The sequence below is a fragment of the Neoarius graeffei genome, chromosome 26 (genome assembly GCF_027579695.1).
Source record: "Neoarius graeffei isolate fNeoGra1 chromosome 26, fNeoGra1.pri, whole genome shotgun sequence".
Classification (NCBI taxonomy): Eukaryota; Metazoa; Chordata; class Actinopteri; order Siluriformes; family Ariidae; genus Neoarius; species Neoarius graeffei.
Window position 1 is genome coordinate 42511718 of NC_083594.1, and position 16119 is coordinate 42527836.

General features: G+C 44.4%; 1 protein-coding gene across 1 annotated transcript in view; it reads left to right on the forward strand.

Annotated features, from left to right (window-relative positions):
* Nucleotides 1-4764: 4764 nt before the first annotated feature.
* dyrk3 (dual specificity tyrosine phosphorylation regulated kinase 3) overlaps nucleotides 4765-16119 on the forward strand; it is a 41026-nt gene continuing 29671 nt past the window's right edge. Inside the window, exon 1 of the mRNA XM_060909996.1 lies at nucleotides 4765-5759. Within this exon, the coding sequence (XP_060765979.1) occupies nucleotides 5717-5759 (43 nt within the window). The 5' untranslated portion in view covers nucleotides 4765-5716. The remainder of the gene's footprint in view (nucleotides 5760-16119) is intronic.

Below are 16119 nucleotides of genomic sequence, written 5' to 3' on the forward strand. Positions count from 1 at the left end.
TAATCCAAATCGCTAAGAAAAAGAGAAGCTATGTGGAACTGGTTAGAGAAGCAGCTTCGGGCCCAAAAGGTCACTGGTTCAATTCCCTAAACCAGCAAAGGGGAGTCCCATATACGATTCGTACATTGGGGGAGTGCCTGTTAGAGAGCGCACTCGTCCTGGGCCATCGGCATAGTGAGGTAGGGTGGCCAGTTCCTTTCCTCGCCGCCTTTAACTTCCCCAGTGTTTCCACCAGGTCCCCATTCACTGCTGGGTGGACAAGGAGCGAGCCCCAGATCCCCGTCGAGCCGAGGCTCGAACCAGGGACCGTTCGCTTAGCGGTCAAGCGCTCTAACCACTTGGCCACCTGCGCTCCCCTAAACCAGCAGGCTTGGCTCAAGTGCTCTTGAGCAAGGCACCTAATCTCTAACTGCTCTGGCAAGTATGGTGGTGTACCTTAGGTCTGATTAGCCAAAGAAAAACTGATGATGCGGTTATCTGTTCAGGCAAGAACCTGGCCATAATCATAGAAAAAGGGAAGCTCTGGTTAAAACTCACCCTGTGTTCTACCTTTTTTGGGTGACTTTCAAGATTTTTCCAAAGGAATCCTGAATCAAATCCTTACCAAAAGGGAAAATCTCTGTCATATGATTCTGTATGGACTTTTTAAGGTTTCCCATAAGATCTGGAGACGCTTGCATTGCATTGTGGGACTTCATGAACATACTGGATGCTCTGGACCTGGCACCAGAATTGCAAAACTCCCAAAAATAGTGCACTATATAGTGAAAATGATGTGCTGAAGTGTGTTGAAGCCAGGCTAAGGATAAAGATATCCAGTCTCAGTTTTTCATACCTCCAGACATTTCATGTTATCGTGCATTTCTTTTGGCAAGTCAATTAGAGTGTGTACTTTGTTCACATCAGAGGTCATTTTTAGAACAACTGAGTAGAGACTGGTTTGTTTCAGCTTTGATTTATTTCACTATATCAGAAGTCCATCCATCCCTCCGTCCATCCATCTATTATCTGTAGCCGCTTATCCTGTGCAGGGTCACAGGCAAGCTGGAGCCTATCCCAGCTGACTATGGGCGAGAGGCGGGGTACACCCTGGACAAGTCACCAGATCATTGCAGGGCAAAGAGACAAACAACCGTTCACACAAACAACCATTCACACCTACGGTCAATTTAGAGCCACCAATTAGCCTAACCTGCATGTCTTTGGACTGTGGGGGAAACCGGAGCACCTGGAGGAAACCCACACAGACACGGGGAGAACACGCAAACTCCACACAGAAAGGCCCCCATCAGCCACTGGGCTTGAACCCAGAACCTCCTTGCTGTGAGACGACAGTGCTAACCACCACACCATCGTGCCACCCCCACTAAAAGATATGATATAATAATTAAAGCTTAAATAAATTGGTTTCTTAGGTATTATTTTAAAATGTCCTCTTATGAAATAAAGTAAATAACCTTTTGTCTCAATATGGGACATGCATGGCCATGAAATTTGCATGGCCAGGAGTGGAACCCAATGTGGTCTTCTGCTGTTGCATGCTGAGATGCTTTTCTGCTCACCACGGTTGTAAAGAGTTGCTATGAGTTGCTATATCCTTCCTGGCAAAAAAAAAAAAACACTCAAACCAATCTGGCCATTTTCCTCTGACCCTCTGACCTCTCTTATCAACAAAATAAAATTATTTTATTTCTTACTTGTTCAAATAACCTAGACGATATGCAGAATATGATTTTTTTAAAGAATAAAATAATTTTTAAAAACCATTGGATTATGTCAAGGCTTTAGAAACAGTGTATGTGTTTGGATGCACCTCCTGTTAGTTATTTTACAGACAAGATATTCTAAGGGCCACTAAAGATCCTGATGGCGGAACTTCATGAAGATGGGCGGGAATCATTCAAATGTCGAACCCACCTCACCATGCAGCTTTAAAATGGAAAGTAGAGTGGTATACCAATGGTACAGTATATAGTCTTTGCTATAATGATTACACTGTGCCTTTCAACATAAAGTCAGTCTTTTATTTACACTATATGGCCAAAAGTACTGTATTTGGACACCTGACCATCACAGCAATATCTGGGCCTTCCCTGAACTGTTGCAACAAAGGAAGCATTGCATGTGAAGGGATGTCTTTGTACACTGTAGCTTTACGAATTATGGGGTCTAATCCAAACCTATTCCAACGTGACAATGCATCTGTGCAGAAACATGGTTTGCCACGGTTGGTATGGAAAAAACTTAAGTGTTCTGCACTGAGCTCTGACCTCCACCCTACTGAACACCTTTGGAATGAACTAAAACACCGAGAGTAAGCCCAGGCCTCCTCAGCAAACATCAGTGTCTGACCTTACTTTTAAATGGGCAAAAATCCTCAGAGCCATGCTCCAAAATATTACATTACAGGCATTTAGCAGATGCTCTTATCCAGAGAGACATGCAACATACCCAGAGCAACCTGGGGAGCAGTTGGGGGTTAGGTGCCTTGCTCAGGAATGCTTCAGCAATTCCTACTGGTCCAGGGACTCGAGCAAGTGACCTTTTGATCACAGAGCTGCTTCTCTAGCCATTAGGCCATGGCTTAAGTAGAAACTCTTCCCAAAATAGTGGAGAAGAACAACAACAACTTTGTTTATCACACAAATTCCTCTTTGAATTTTAACCCATCTGAAGCAGTGAACATACACACACACATACACACACACACACACACACACACACACACACACACACACACACACGAGCAATAAGCACACACACATACCAAGAGCAGTGGGCAGCCATGCTACAGCGCCTGGGGAGCAGTTGGGGGTTAGGTGCCTCACTCAAGGGCACTTCAGCCCAAGGCTGCCCCATGTTAACCTAACCACATGTCTTTGAACTGTGGGGGAAACTGGAGCACCCAAAAGGAAACCCATGCAGACACGGGGAGCAAAGCAGGACTCAATCTGGGCTGGGATGTTCAAAGAATTCCACACGTGATAGTCAGGTGACCACATACTTTTGACCATGTAGTGTATCTACAGTAAAAATGCCTTGCTCAGGAGCACTTCACCCACTCCTACTGGTGCAGGGACTCGAATCAGCGACCTTTTGGTCACGAAGTTGTGTCTCTCACCATTAAGTGGAGGTTATTATCAGAGCAAAGCGGGACTCAGTCTTGGATGGGATGTTCAAAGAAATCCACACGATAGTCTGGTGTCCACATACTTTTGGCCATGTCGTGTATCTACAGTAAAAAAGTCAGGGGTTAGGTGCCTTGCTCAGGAGCACTTCAGACAGTCCTACTGGTGCAGGGAATCGAATCAGCGACCTTTTGGTCACAAAGTTGCGTCTCTCACCATTAAGTAGAGGTTATTATCAGAGCAAAGCAGGACTCAGTCTTGGATGGGATGTTCAAAGAAATCCACACATGATAGTCTGGTGTCCACATACTTTTGGCCATGTTGTGTATCTACAGTAAAAAAAAAAAAGCCTTGCTGAGGGGCACTTCAACCACTCCTACTGGTGCAGGGAATCGAATCAGTGACTTTTGGTCACAAAGTTGCGTCTCGAACCATTAAGTAGAGCAAAGAGTGACTCAGTGTGGAATTGGATGTTCAAAGAACTCCACACATGATAGCCCGGTGTCCACATACTTTTGACCATGTCATGTATCTACAGTAAAAAAAAAAAGCCTTGGTGAGGGGCACTTCAGCCACTCCTACTGGTGCAGGGAAAAGAATCAGTGACCTTTTGGTCACAAAATTGCGTCTCTCACCATTAAGTAGAGGTTATTATCAGAGCAAAGAAGGACTCAATCTGGAACTGGATGTTCAAAAACCTCCACACATGATAGCCAGGTGTCCACATACTTTTGGCCATGTTGTGTATCTACAGTAAAAAAGCCAGGGGTTAGGTGCCTTGCTCAGGAGCACTTCAGCCAGTCCTACTGGTGCAGGGAATCGAATCAGCAACCTTTTGGTCACAAAGTTGCGTCTCTCACCATTAAGTAGAGGTTATTATCAGAGCAAAGAGTGACCCAATGTGGAATTGGATGTTCAAAGAATTCCACACATGATCGTCTGGTGTCCACATACTTTTGGCCGTGCCATGTATCTACAGTAAAAAAAAAAATCCTCCCTAAGGTGCACTTCAACCACTCCTACTGGTGCAGGGAATCGAATCAGTGACCTTTTGGTCACAAAGTTGCGTCTCGAACCATTAAGTAGAGCAAAGAGTGACTCAATGTGGAATTATAGTCTGGTGTCCACATACGTTTGGCCATGTCATGTCTCATCTCATTTTCTCTAGCCGCTTTATCCTGTTCTACAGGGTCGCAGGCAAGCTGGAGCCTATCCCAGCTGACTACGGGCGAAAGGCGGGGTACACCCTGGACAAGTCGCCAGGTCATCACAGGGCTGACACATAGACACAGACAACCATTCACACTCACATTCACACCTACGGTCAATTTAGAGTCACCAGTTAACCTAACCTGCATGTCTTTGGACTGTGGGGGAAACCGGAGCACCCGGAGGAAACCCATGCGGACACGGGGAGAACATGCAAACTCCGCACAGAAAGGCCCTCGCCGGCCACGGGGCTCGAACCCGGACCTTCTTGCTGTGAGGCGACAGCGCTAACCACTACACCAGAAAGGAAGTGCAACTTTCAAACACGCACGAGCCAACGTGGTGCTGCCTAAGCCACGCCCCTTCCTCCTTTCCCCGCCCCTTTTACTTTGTCTGTTGATGACGCGTTCTCAGTCTGAGCAGAAGACGCGCTTAGCAACAAGCTAAGAGAAACCACATCTGTGTGAACTCAGATTAAAGTCGAGCGCCTTCTCTTTCTTTCTTTCTTTCTTTCTTTCAAAAGACGGACTTGTTTTTGGAGTCGACATTTCTGGAAAAAAAAACAAAAACAAAGAAGTGCTAACAATGTCGTGAGTTCAGCTTGTCCTAAAAAACAACAATTGAGACAAGTGGTTTTCTCTGAAGAGAAGCGAATATTTTAGCAGTTTGCTAACTAGCCTGGAGCTAGCGTGTGCTGAAAAGTGTCTGGCGAGGAATAATAAGCGACCGTTTTCACATTTCTGGCCGTTTCCTCAGATTGGGATGGTGCTTTTGATCGCCAGAGATCTCCACAGTGTGAAAGGGCTGAAGAGAGAGCAGGCTGGACATCTGTGTTGTTGGACTGGGACTCTTTCAGGGAGCGGCGGCGGCGCGCATGTGCTGGATGTGTGTTTTTGTCCTGCTGCAAGCTGACCCAAACGCCTATTCTTTCTAATCCCTTGGAATTTACAATCTCTGGAGGAAGACCAATCACATGAGAAGGACAAAGAACCAACTGCTTTTGTCTGAGTCGATAGTTTTACCCTGATTAACAAGAACACTAAAGCTGGCTGAGTTCCTTTGAGCATTCTCCTACAGTTCACTGGTTTGGACTGGAGCCAAGACGACACTCGAAAAGATCTGGCCCTTAAATCCTCCTGACACTCTGCAGCTCAGGTCTTCAGAGGATCAAAATAAGTAGATAATAATAAAAAGAAAATCTTGACTTGAATGATCATGGTTCAGTTATGACTTATCTAACTTGAAGACATGACCTGAAGACAATAATCGTGTTTCATTTGTGTAAAAAAAAAAAAAAGTGGAACTTTTTACAAAGACCAGAAAAAAAAAAAGAGAGAAACATTTCATTTTCATGTTGACCTCAATAATTCTCCAGCAGCATGATGATCCTGAGCAGAAAACCAGATGGTCCGGTCACAGCAGGTAATTGGACATTTATACCTCATGTATTACGATGCGAAATTTAATCCCATCATGTCATGTTAGTTTGAGCTTGGATTGGTTTCGGCGTACTTGCAGCCAAGCCGAAAGGACTTTGGTTTGTTTTTTTCCAGTCTGTTAAAGTGAACAAACAGCTTTTGAGAGTGCACTGTCTGTGTCAGTCATGTGACTCCGCCATTCGTGTTGTAAACAATTTCTAGTTTTGCTCTACTGGTGCAGGTTAACACATTTATATCTTTATCTGTATCCACAGCATCACTGTTCGGCTATAATACACCTCCTTTCTTTTTTAGTGCATGCCACCAGCAAGCTACCGAAGGTAATGCCCATGGCAGGATCTGATCTAATTCGTTTTCTAACATCCTTCATATTTGCACAGGCATATTTCTCATTTTGGGGCGGCACGGTGGTGTAGTGGTTAGCCCTGTCGCCTCACAGCAAGAAGGTCCGGGTTCGAGCCCCGTGGCCGGCGAGGGCCTTTCTGTGCGGAGTTTGCATGTTCTCCCCGTGTCCGCGTGGGTTTCCTCCGGGTGCTCCGGTTTCCCCCACAGTCCAAAGACATGCAGGTTAGGTTAACTGGTGACTCTAAATTGAGCGTAGGTGTGAATGTGAGTGTGAATGGTTGTCTGTGTCTGTGTCAGCCCTGTGATGACCTGGCGACTTGTCCAGGGTGTACCCCGCCTTTCGCCCGTAGTCAGCTGGGATAGGCTCCAGCTTGCCTGCGACCCTGTAGAACAGGATAAAGCGGCTAGAGATGATGAGATGAGATATTTCTCATTTTTAGACTAATCCACCAAGAGAGTGTTGATTTTAATTTTAAATATGTACACGTGTGGTCAGAAGTTTACATACCGTGACATGTCATCTTGGATATGAACTTCATGGCAATATTTGGGCTTTCAGTCATTTCTTTGAACCGTTCTTTTTCTGTGGCAGAATGATTGTACAGCAGACATTTTAAATTAAAAAAACACACTAGAATTTGGTGCACAAGTTTTAATTTTCTTTGGGTTTTCTGAAATCAACCCAGGGTCGAAAATATACAAACAGCACACCTAATATTTGGGTAAAATGTCTCTTTGCAAGATTCACCTTGACCAAACATTTTATTTTACCGTGAACAAGCTTCTGGCAGAATTCTGGTTGGATATTTCACAACTCTTCATGGTAGAATTAGTGGAGTTCAATTAAATGTTTTTTTTTTTCCCTTGGCATGGACTCGACTTATAAGCACGGTCCATGTATTTTCAATAGGGGTTGAAGTCAGGACTTGTTTTAAGCTTAAAGTGCATATCACGGGTAAATTCAGGAGCAAGATCGATGTAATTCTCCTATTTTATATTAAACTTTGGTCAAATATCTGTTACATTTTTTGCATTTTGTGCATTTTTTTTTACCTTGCGCAATACCAGAAGAATTCAGTTGAAATCGAGCCATTTGAGGCGAATTGGTCCGCCTCTGAAAAAACTTGGCATTTGGATTTCCCAGCAAACATTGATTTTCGTGACGTCATGTGTGGGACGCCTCCCTCTGAATCCTACGCCAGCGCTGGTTTGTTTATGAGAAAACGACCTGGTGGTTTTCTGCAAATTTCTTCAACGTTATCACGTAATTATTAAAATGGTTAACAGATGTATCATAGGAGGGTGCAGCAACACCAATCTTGATGGGATTAGTACTCATCGTTTTCCAAAAGGCCGGACAATGAGAGAGAAATGGGAGCGATTTGTGCGAGGCGCCCAGAAGCCGAGGACCAAAGCAGAGCCGAGAAAAAGACCAAGAAAATCGGCGATTCACAAGTTGACTGTTGCCAGGGTAAGAAATAAGAGAGACTATACTCTAAATTAGGTGTTCCTGTGTTTGTGTGGTACACGGATAATGTTATTTATTGACACACACACAAAAGTAAAGAACACGAAAGCGCTGGGCAATAAAACACTTATTTCACATGTATCAAGGGATATGCGTGTCAGCGCTTGAGATCTTGGGACCTGTCAAGCACATTAAATGCATATACAACCCTGCTTAGCCGATTCCATGTGTGTAGCTTATGAAATCTTTCTCCTACAGTAGCCAGTACTCTTCTAAATGAAGGAATATATAAATACATAATAGTAATTAGAAAAAATATGATTTATGTAACAATAGATAGATGAGCATTGATACATAAATCCATGGGTTTAGAAGCTCAGGTGACAATTCCGTATTTCAATGCAAAATCGCTCGCTGCTAAACTTGGTCTACACAGGCTGTGCACTGAAACCGTACAAGCTCGCGCAGCCTGCTGGCGCTTCCGCAGGTGACGTCACGAATCTGGCTGCAGACTCCCTTGGGATTTTTCCAGACGTGTTTTATTTTTTTCTGCTGTAGACAGATGGCCTTGTGCAAAATTACCCTTCTGGATGAGTGTGTAAAGGGACATACTTTCATATTTAAAAAAAAAACGAAATTGGTCCAGAATATGCACTTTAATGTTAGCCTGCTTTATCCTCCACAACCAGCTCTGATGCGTGTTTGGCTTCATTGTCCTGTTGTAAGTCCCAAGTCTGTTCAAGTTTCTGATGGTTTATGCTGAAGAATTCTGAGGTAGTCCTCCTTCATTATTCCATCCACTTTGTGCAATGAACCAGTTCCACTGGCAGCAAAACAGCCCCAGAGCATGATGATCCTACCACCACCACCAGCTGGTACAGTGTCCCTCCGTACATGGTGGTCATTGCAGACCTGTTTACTCCTACGATTTGTCTGTAGTTCCTACGATTTTTCAAAACAAAATACGGACTACGAATTCTTGTCCAAAAACTACGATTTATGGCCGAAATGTTGCCAAATGTTTCATCAGGCTTTCGTCTAAACGGGGGAACAGGGGTGCTGCGCCCCCTTACCGACTCTGTGAAAACATCCCAGCAACACTACGTGACAATGTGTCTGATCATCAAATACGTTATAATTGCTCCAAAAATATTCCAATCATAGTAGATACACCGCCAGACGGTGCAAAAACAATCCGAATTGGCGTTTTCCAGACTGAGGCGCCATGTTGTTTAGTTGTTTACTTATCGCGGCTGCTCTCGCGAGATTTGACATGGGTTACATACAAGGTCAGCTGACTTGTAGAGCGAGATTTCTCCAGACTGAATGACCTTTCACCCACCGGCGCGGGAGCTTTTGACAGAAGTAGTTCGTGAGTTGTTTTTGTTGACACTTGGGCATTTAAAGATGTCATCCCGCGGCACGAAGCGGAAGAAAGCCAAAGACTGTCCGGGGCAGAAGAAGATTACTTCTTTCTTTTTCAATGTTGACAGACAATTTGTTACAATTTCCCTCTCAGATGGCCTCAGAATGTCCCATTGGAGCATTTTTCAAAGGCTTTGCACGGCGGGGGGGGACAACCGGCGCCCCCCCCCCCACCCCCCCCACCCCCCGCTTCGCTCCCTCGCCATGGTGAGCGCCCTCGTACTAAATTTTTCTAGAAAAAACCCTGTTCATGACTTACTTTATAATCATATTTATTGTGGGAATCGAACATCGATCATATAGTCATGGGCGCGGCCATGTTTAATCACGTTTAAGCCACGTTTACCGTACGTTGCATTGAATGCCATAATTGAGTTGCCATAAATGCATGTTCAGTTATTAACCAATGTCAAACTTTGTTAACTTGAAATTAAACTTTTTTGATGTTGACTTTTTTTCCTTGTTTTGTCAAGTTGCCAGGTATCAGTGACTTGTGATTTGTTAGTAAAGAGTGTGAGATCAGTATAGCTGCCAATCAAGTATTAAGTAGCCTATTAGAGCATAGTATGGTCTCTGAAATATTTTTTCTTATTGTAGCATCCTAAATAAGTATTACTGCTAGTCTTCTGGTTATTTCAGAGATACTGAAATAATGAAATGTATGAGGAGTCAACAAGTAGACCTTAGAGTCTAGGCTTGGTAATATGAGGATTATGGAGCAGATCTAGAATCTTACATGGGTTTGCTTTCTGGTTCTCACAGGTGCTTAACTTGACAGAAAAAATAAGACCAGTGCTAGATTTTAATTTTTAAAATTTTGTTCATGTAATCTATCACTTACTTTCAACTTGAATGAGTACTATTATCTAATAGGCTGCTTTCTACTTTTTGTCTTCGATACAATACATAGATTGGACCCCAGTAAAATTCCTACTGACAGCTTACCAAAACTACTGACAAGATACTGCAAGACTACTGACAGGGCAAATTTGGGGTAAACAGGTCTGTCATTGTGGCCAAACAACTCAATCTTTGTCTCATCTGACCATACAGCTTTCCTCCAGAAGGCTTTTTTCTTTGTCCGTGTGCTCAGCTTCAAACTTTAGTTAAGCTTGAAGGTGTCAATTTTCGAGCAGGGGGTTATTTCTTGGACAGTAGCCTTTTATGGCCCTTTTCCACTACCCTTTTTCAGCTCACTTCAGCTCGCTTCAGCTCACTTCAGCCCGACACGGCTCGCGTTTCGACTACCAAAAACCAGCACGACTCAGCTCGTTTCAGCCCTGCTTAGCCCCTAAAACTCGCACCGTTTTGGAGTGGGGCTGAAGCGAGCCAAACCGTGCCGACTGAGGTTGGGGGCGTGAGCAGACACTCCCCTGTGCACTGATTGGTGAGGAGGAGTGTCCTCACATGCCCACACACGCCCCGCGAGCGCGCTGGGATCTGTAAACACCGCAAACCCGGAAGAAGAATAATTATGAATTACGAGAATTTCTGAAGCCTTATGCGCCTCGCCTCATCTATACGCTCTTGCCAGTATCTGTTGGCGTTGTCGGTGACAACAAGCCACAGCACCGAGACCAGCAACACTAACGACTCCATGTCCTCCGTGTTTATTGTTTACTATCCGGGTCGTGAGACTACCGCTTAAAAGATCACTGAATCAGTGACATACAGAGCATCGTGCACGAGTTCGCGGAGCGCAAGGCTCGTCGTATGCCCTTCAAATAATGCGCGCAGTAGGCTATTGATGTTTTATTATGAGCCATGTACAGTATGTCGCCTAATGTTTTTTTTTGTTTCTGAGTTACATGTTCGTTTGAAGGACTTAATGTACAAAATAACATAGTTGCACCCCGGAGTGTTGAAATTGGTAAACAGTGCATTCAGTGAGGTTTGCACCGCCCTCCTTTTATTTCTGACTCTTCCTGTCAGCGTTGCAACCTCTGAGCGCTCATTCGTATGCCCTTCAAATAATGTGCGCAGTATAGGCTATTGATGTTTTATTATGAGCCATGTACAGTATCCTAATGTTTTTTGTTTCTGAGTTACATGTTCGTTTGAAGGACTTGATGCACTAAATAACATAGTTGCACCCGGTAGTGTTGAAATTGGTAAACACCGCAGTTGCGGACATTTTGTAGCCTAAAATGATGTTATGATAAGCTTTAATAAAGGGCCCGGTCATTTGCCCCGCCCCCGGCCCGGCTCTGACTTGTTCCGCCACTGTCACTGATGTCACTGTTTGCGCTGCTTAACGGCATCACATGACGTCCACCCACTTTCGCTAACTCCACCCAATGTGTCCACCCACTTCCAGCCAGCACGGTTCAGCGCGGTTGTAGTCGAAATGCAACTCCAACAGCCCCGCTCAGCTCGACTCGGCACGGCACGGCTCAGCCGCGTTTGTAGTGGAAAAGCGGCATTAGTCCATGGTGATCTGAACTGTAGACAGTGATCCATCAGCTTCCAGTTCATGGCAGGGCTGTGCCATGGTGGTTCACTTCCCAGGTTGTTCCTGACCATCCAAACCAATTTCCTTTCTTGAAGCAAAGTGGCTTGGCAAAGTGACTACACCTTACAATAACTTGGATTTGAACTGATCTTGGAATTTGCAGCTGTTTAGAAATGGCTCCAAGAGACATTCCGGAGTTGTGTACATCTCTGATCCTCTTTCTCAGATCTGCACTGAGATCCTTAGACTTTCCTATTTTACTGTGTGTTGGTCAATCCAACGGTTGCTGTAAACAAACCCTTTTTATGAAGGCACAGAGAAGCTACCAGCTGTAGTCAATTATGATCACTAACAGGAACTCGGCCTTGGCAAAGATGAGAGACGTTTTGGAAGCGTCAGCACCTCTGAATTAATAATCTAAGTGAGCATGTGTAAATTTTTATTTGTTTTTTTTTTCTTAAAGCTGTATGTTGTACAATCATTCTGCCACAGAAAAAGAACAGTTCAAAGAAATGTCTGAAAGCCCAAATTTTGCCATGACGTTCATGTCACTGTCTGTAAACTTCTGACTATACTGTAGATGGTGGATTCATCTTAAACCCCTGCACACGATGTTTAGCAAATGGAAAGATTCTGTGCTGACTGTTTCAAAAGTCCCTGTGAAATCAAAATAGCTCTTTTAGAGAGCACAAGTCATTTAGTGCTGTAGGTATCAATCATTTCGTGGCATGTTTGAACATAAATGCTTGCCCTGCCCCGTGAATAAACTGCAGTTATCGCTACAGGAGTTTGTGGGTTCTTTGTGTAGTCGTGGTTATCCAGCTCCTTTCAAAACAAATACTTGTGCGTTTGTTGACGCTCACTCCCCGAATCCAAAATCTTCCTGTTGTCTCAAACATGTACAACTGTCACGGGCTTCACTAACTGTGATGGTCTCAGTGGTGCGACGACGAAGAGTTCAGATACAGCGACCAATCCAAGGAGCGGTGGTTTGAAGCCTGTGCTCGAGGATACTGAAAACGAGAACGCTAAAGCAGGCAAAACTGGCAGTGAGAAAGTCTATTTAAACTTGTGGCCTTGGATTTATCCGGTTTGCTGAATCACTTTAGTTTCGAATTGCCAAGAAGTGTGCTGTATCTCAAATGCTTTTGCGTGCTATGGAAGTCAGTTATACCCATCGTCATGCTTACACCCTGACTTCCTGTTTCAGAAGTAAGCACGTCAGCATCCGGAGTTAAATCACAGGTCTCGTTGGGCACACAGTAATTTCATATCTGTGAACCATAGCGATATCATCGTCTAGTCCTGTACCCCTTTTCCACCAAATCAGTTCCAGGGCTGGTTCGGGGCCAGTGCTGGTGCTGGTTCACAACTCGTTCAACTCGCGAGTCAGCTGAGAACCAGTTTGCTTTTCCATAGCTCGTGGTGCTAAGGGAAGCCACGTCATTATGTCGTTGTATACGTCAGTTATGTCGCTACGTTTGCATAAACTTTGGCGCGAATATCGAAGCGAAAACAACATGGAAGAAGCAGCAACAATAATAATAATAATAATAATGGATGACTTCGCGTTTGTACAGCTGCTGCTTCTCGTCGCTTAAAAATGGCGATCTTTCGCGGTCTTGCTATTGTTGTTGGTCTTAACAACTCCGCCCTCCCCCGGCTGACGTAAGCGGTTCTTTCCTCTGGCCCAGCAGAGAGTTGGTGCTAGCCTGGAACCGGTTTTTCTGGCCCCAGAGCCAGTTCTTTGTCATTGGAAACAGAAAACCCGGTTCCAAACTAAGCACTGGCCCCGAACCAGCCCTGGAACTGCTTTGGTGGAAAAGGGGCACTGGAGGATCACAGCCTGTTTGACCATACAGGTCATCAGTCGCCATTCCAAAGGCGTTTATGGGCTGAATGTCTTCACATCAGAATCAGAATCAGAATCATATCGATTGGCCAAGTATGGTCACACACACAAGGAATTTGGGTCCAGCAGTTGGTGTCTTCAGCGATGCAGAGAAGGGGAAATAACAAGAAAAGAGAAGAAAAAATAACGAGGCTATGTATACGTAAGTTGTGTGTACTGTATGTATAGATGACTCGCAAGCACGTGATCAAAATGTGCTACGTCATGAGCGTCCGCCATGATGGTGGATATACGAAGCAGCTAGGATGGCAGACGCCGAAAGCGTGTCTGTAAATAATGCTGAATTCTCTCAGTATTACCACGATTTGAATGAATGAACGAAGATTTGATACAAAAAGAATGTGTGAGAGTGTGGTTTTGACCCATATTACTTACAAAAGTCGGACTTTTCTGAAGAGAAGACACGTCTGCCGACCGTCAAGTACGAATACAGGTCATTTCGTCCAATGCGTTTTTGTCCAATAGTTAAGACATTTTGTCCAAAGCCTTTTTCATGCGCGCTCTCAATTATTTTATATTTCAGGTATTTGTGTGTTCGAAAAAAGGAGGAATTCTCAATGGAATTTGACCGAAGCAAAACGCATTCTTGTAAAGCAAATGAGTGCCATAGTACGTGTGCGTCGACAATAAAGAGCGTAACCACATCCACTTGCTGACCCTGGGATGAGTTAACTCCCTTGTCATTGCAGGCTGCTCGCTTGCATGTCTCTGTTTCCGGCTGGATCATATTAAATCCAGCGCTCTTTCAGGGGCTCCGTTCGTGAATCCCGGGCCAAGGCGCAGTCCTTCCGACCCAAGACCGCGCTCTTTCAAAGGGGGAAGGCTGAGAGGGAGGTGCCTGTAAAATTTGGCTTCGCTGCAAGCTCTGTTGGCCGAGTTATTCTGGATCATATTGAATCTTTAGGCGCGGAACAGCGCTCTCACGGGGCTTTCGTTCGCGAACACTGGAATACCTGAAATATAAAATAATTGATAGTGCATATGAAAAAGGCTGTGGACGAAATGTCTTAACTATCGGACAAAATGGTCATTAGACAAAGTGTCCTGGTCCCCTTGTCTCCTCTCCGTACTAAGCTTCAGAATTTCCTCGCCCTCTTTCCGAATCACGGACGGAATTCTAAAAAATCGGAACGTGCCACAGTCACGAGTACTGTTGTGACAACAACCATATACAGCGCAAAGATATGGCATAACTAAAAGAACGCTTAAAGCAGTGGAAAAACAAAAAGAGTTGCGCACACGTGACTATATTTTGTCTGGAGTGTCACTTGACCCCGCATTTGTATCCACCAACGTGGGCGACATCCGGGTTTCTATTTTGCTTTGACGTCACTTGCAAGTCAACGATATGGAATTTAGTATAAATACGGACGTGATTATAGGAAATCGCATGCACTGATTGGTCGAGAGGTTCAGACAATTTTTCGAGAATCACCTCGAGCGACTCGGCAAAATGGTGGCCAATCGCTTCGTCACTGGAAGTAAGGAAGGATTACCAATTATGAAAGAAAATGCTGTTCCTAAAAGTATTAAAGATGCTACTAAGGCTACATCCACACGACAACGGCAACGAGATGTTATTTAAAAAAATATCACGTCCAAATGGGCAACGATCAGTAAAATATCAGGTCCATATGGCAACGCAACGCTTGCTGAAAACGATGCAATACTTACACATGCCACACCTCTAGGGGCGCTGTAAGACGGTCCCTTCGGAGACACCAGAACAATAGAAGAAGTAAGGACGCATGCGCATAAACTATTATGCGCGAGACTTCATATTAGCCACAAAGTCAGGAAAATCTGTTTGTAAAATTACATTATAATGACCAAATACAATGAAAAGTATTTTTCCAGTCTCACCTGTGAAAGGTAATCCCATGTGATCTCGTTTGGACGGTAAACCTGTTGGTACAGTTAAACGCAGCACATGAATCTTTATTCTCCGCTTTGACCTCTCCAATATGGCGGCGAGGATGACGTATGATTCTACGCGGAAGGCGGCGTCTTTAATGGTCCGGAATAAATTGAATGCTACACGTTGATGGATTAATTTGCTCCTCTACGCCCTTTTTGAGGAATGTATTGTAGGACTAAAACCAACATCTGAAGAGGTGATATCGCTCCTTTTTTTCCCCTATTTTTGCTGGCGGGATTGACTCTGCCCTAAGAGCTATTCTCTCTCTCTCTCTCTCTCTCTCTCTCTCTCTCTCTCTCACTTTGCACCATTACACAATAAATATTCACAGTGAAAATATTTTGTAAGCGCGTTTCATGAACCAAGTTATAGGATTTGTTGACAACTCGCATCGCAATGAGAAGATCATTGGCACTACTGGTGTTAAGAATCAGACCATTTCATAAATGAATATTTTGCTGTAGAGCTGCAGTGTTTGTACAATTGCATGTTTTTGCTTCACTATTACTGTCACTATTCTGCTTCTTGCATTACTACTGTGAACTAACACTGAACATAATAATAATAATAATAATATCCAAGCTCGTGTTTCACTCTCACTAGTGCTCTACCCGGCGTGAAGCACTCACAGTCATGTGGTTGTGACGTCATCGTAAACAAATCCGTTCTACTCATCCAGACGACTTCACAATGGCAACGTTGCCAGATCTTTCCACTCTGGAACCCGTTCTCAAAAAGATTGCGTTTTGGGCACCCAAACCGCCGGTGCCGTGTGGACGCCAGGCCTAAACGATAAGCAATTGTATCGGAGTCACCTGAATCC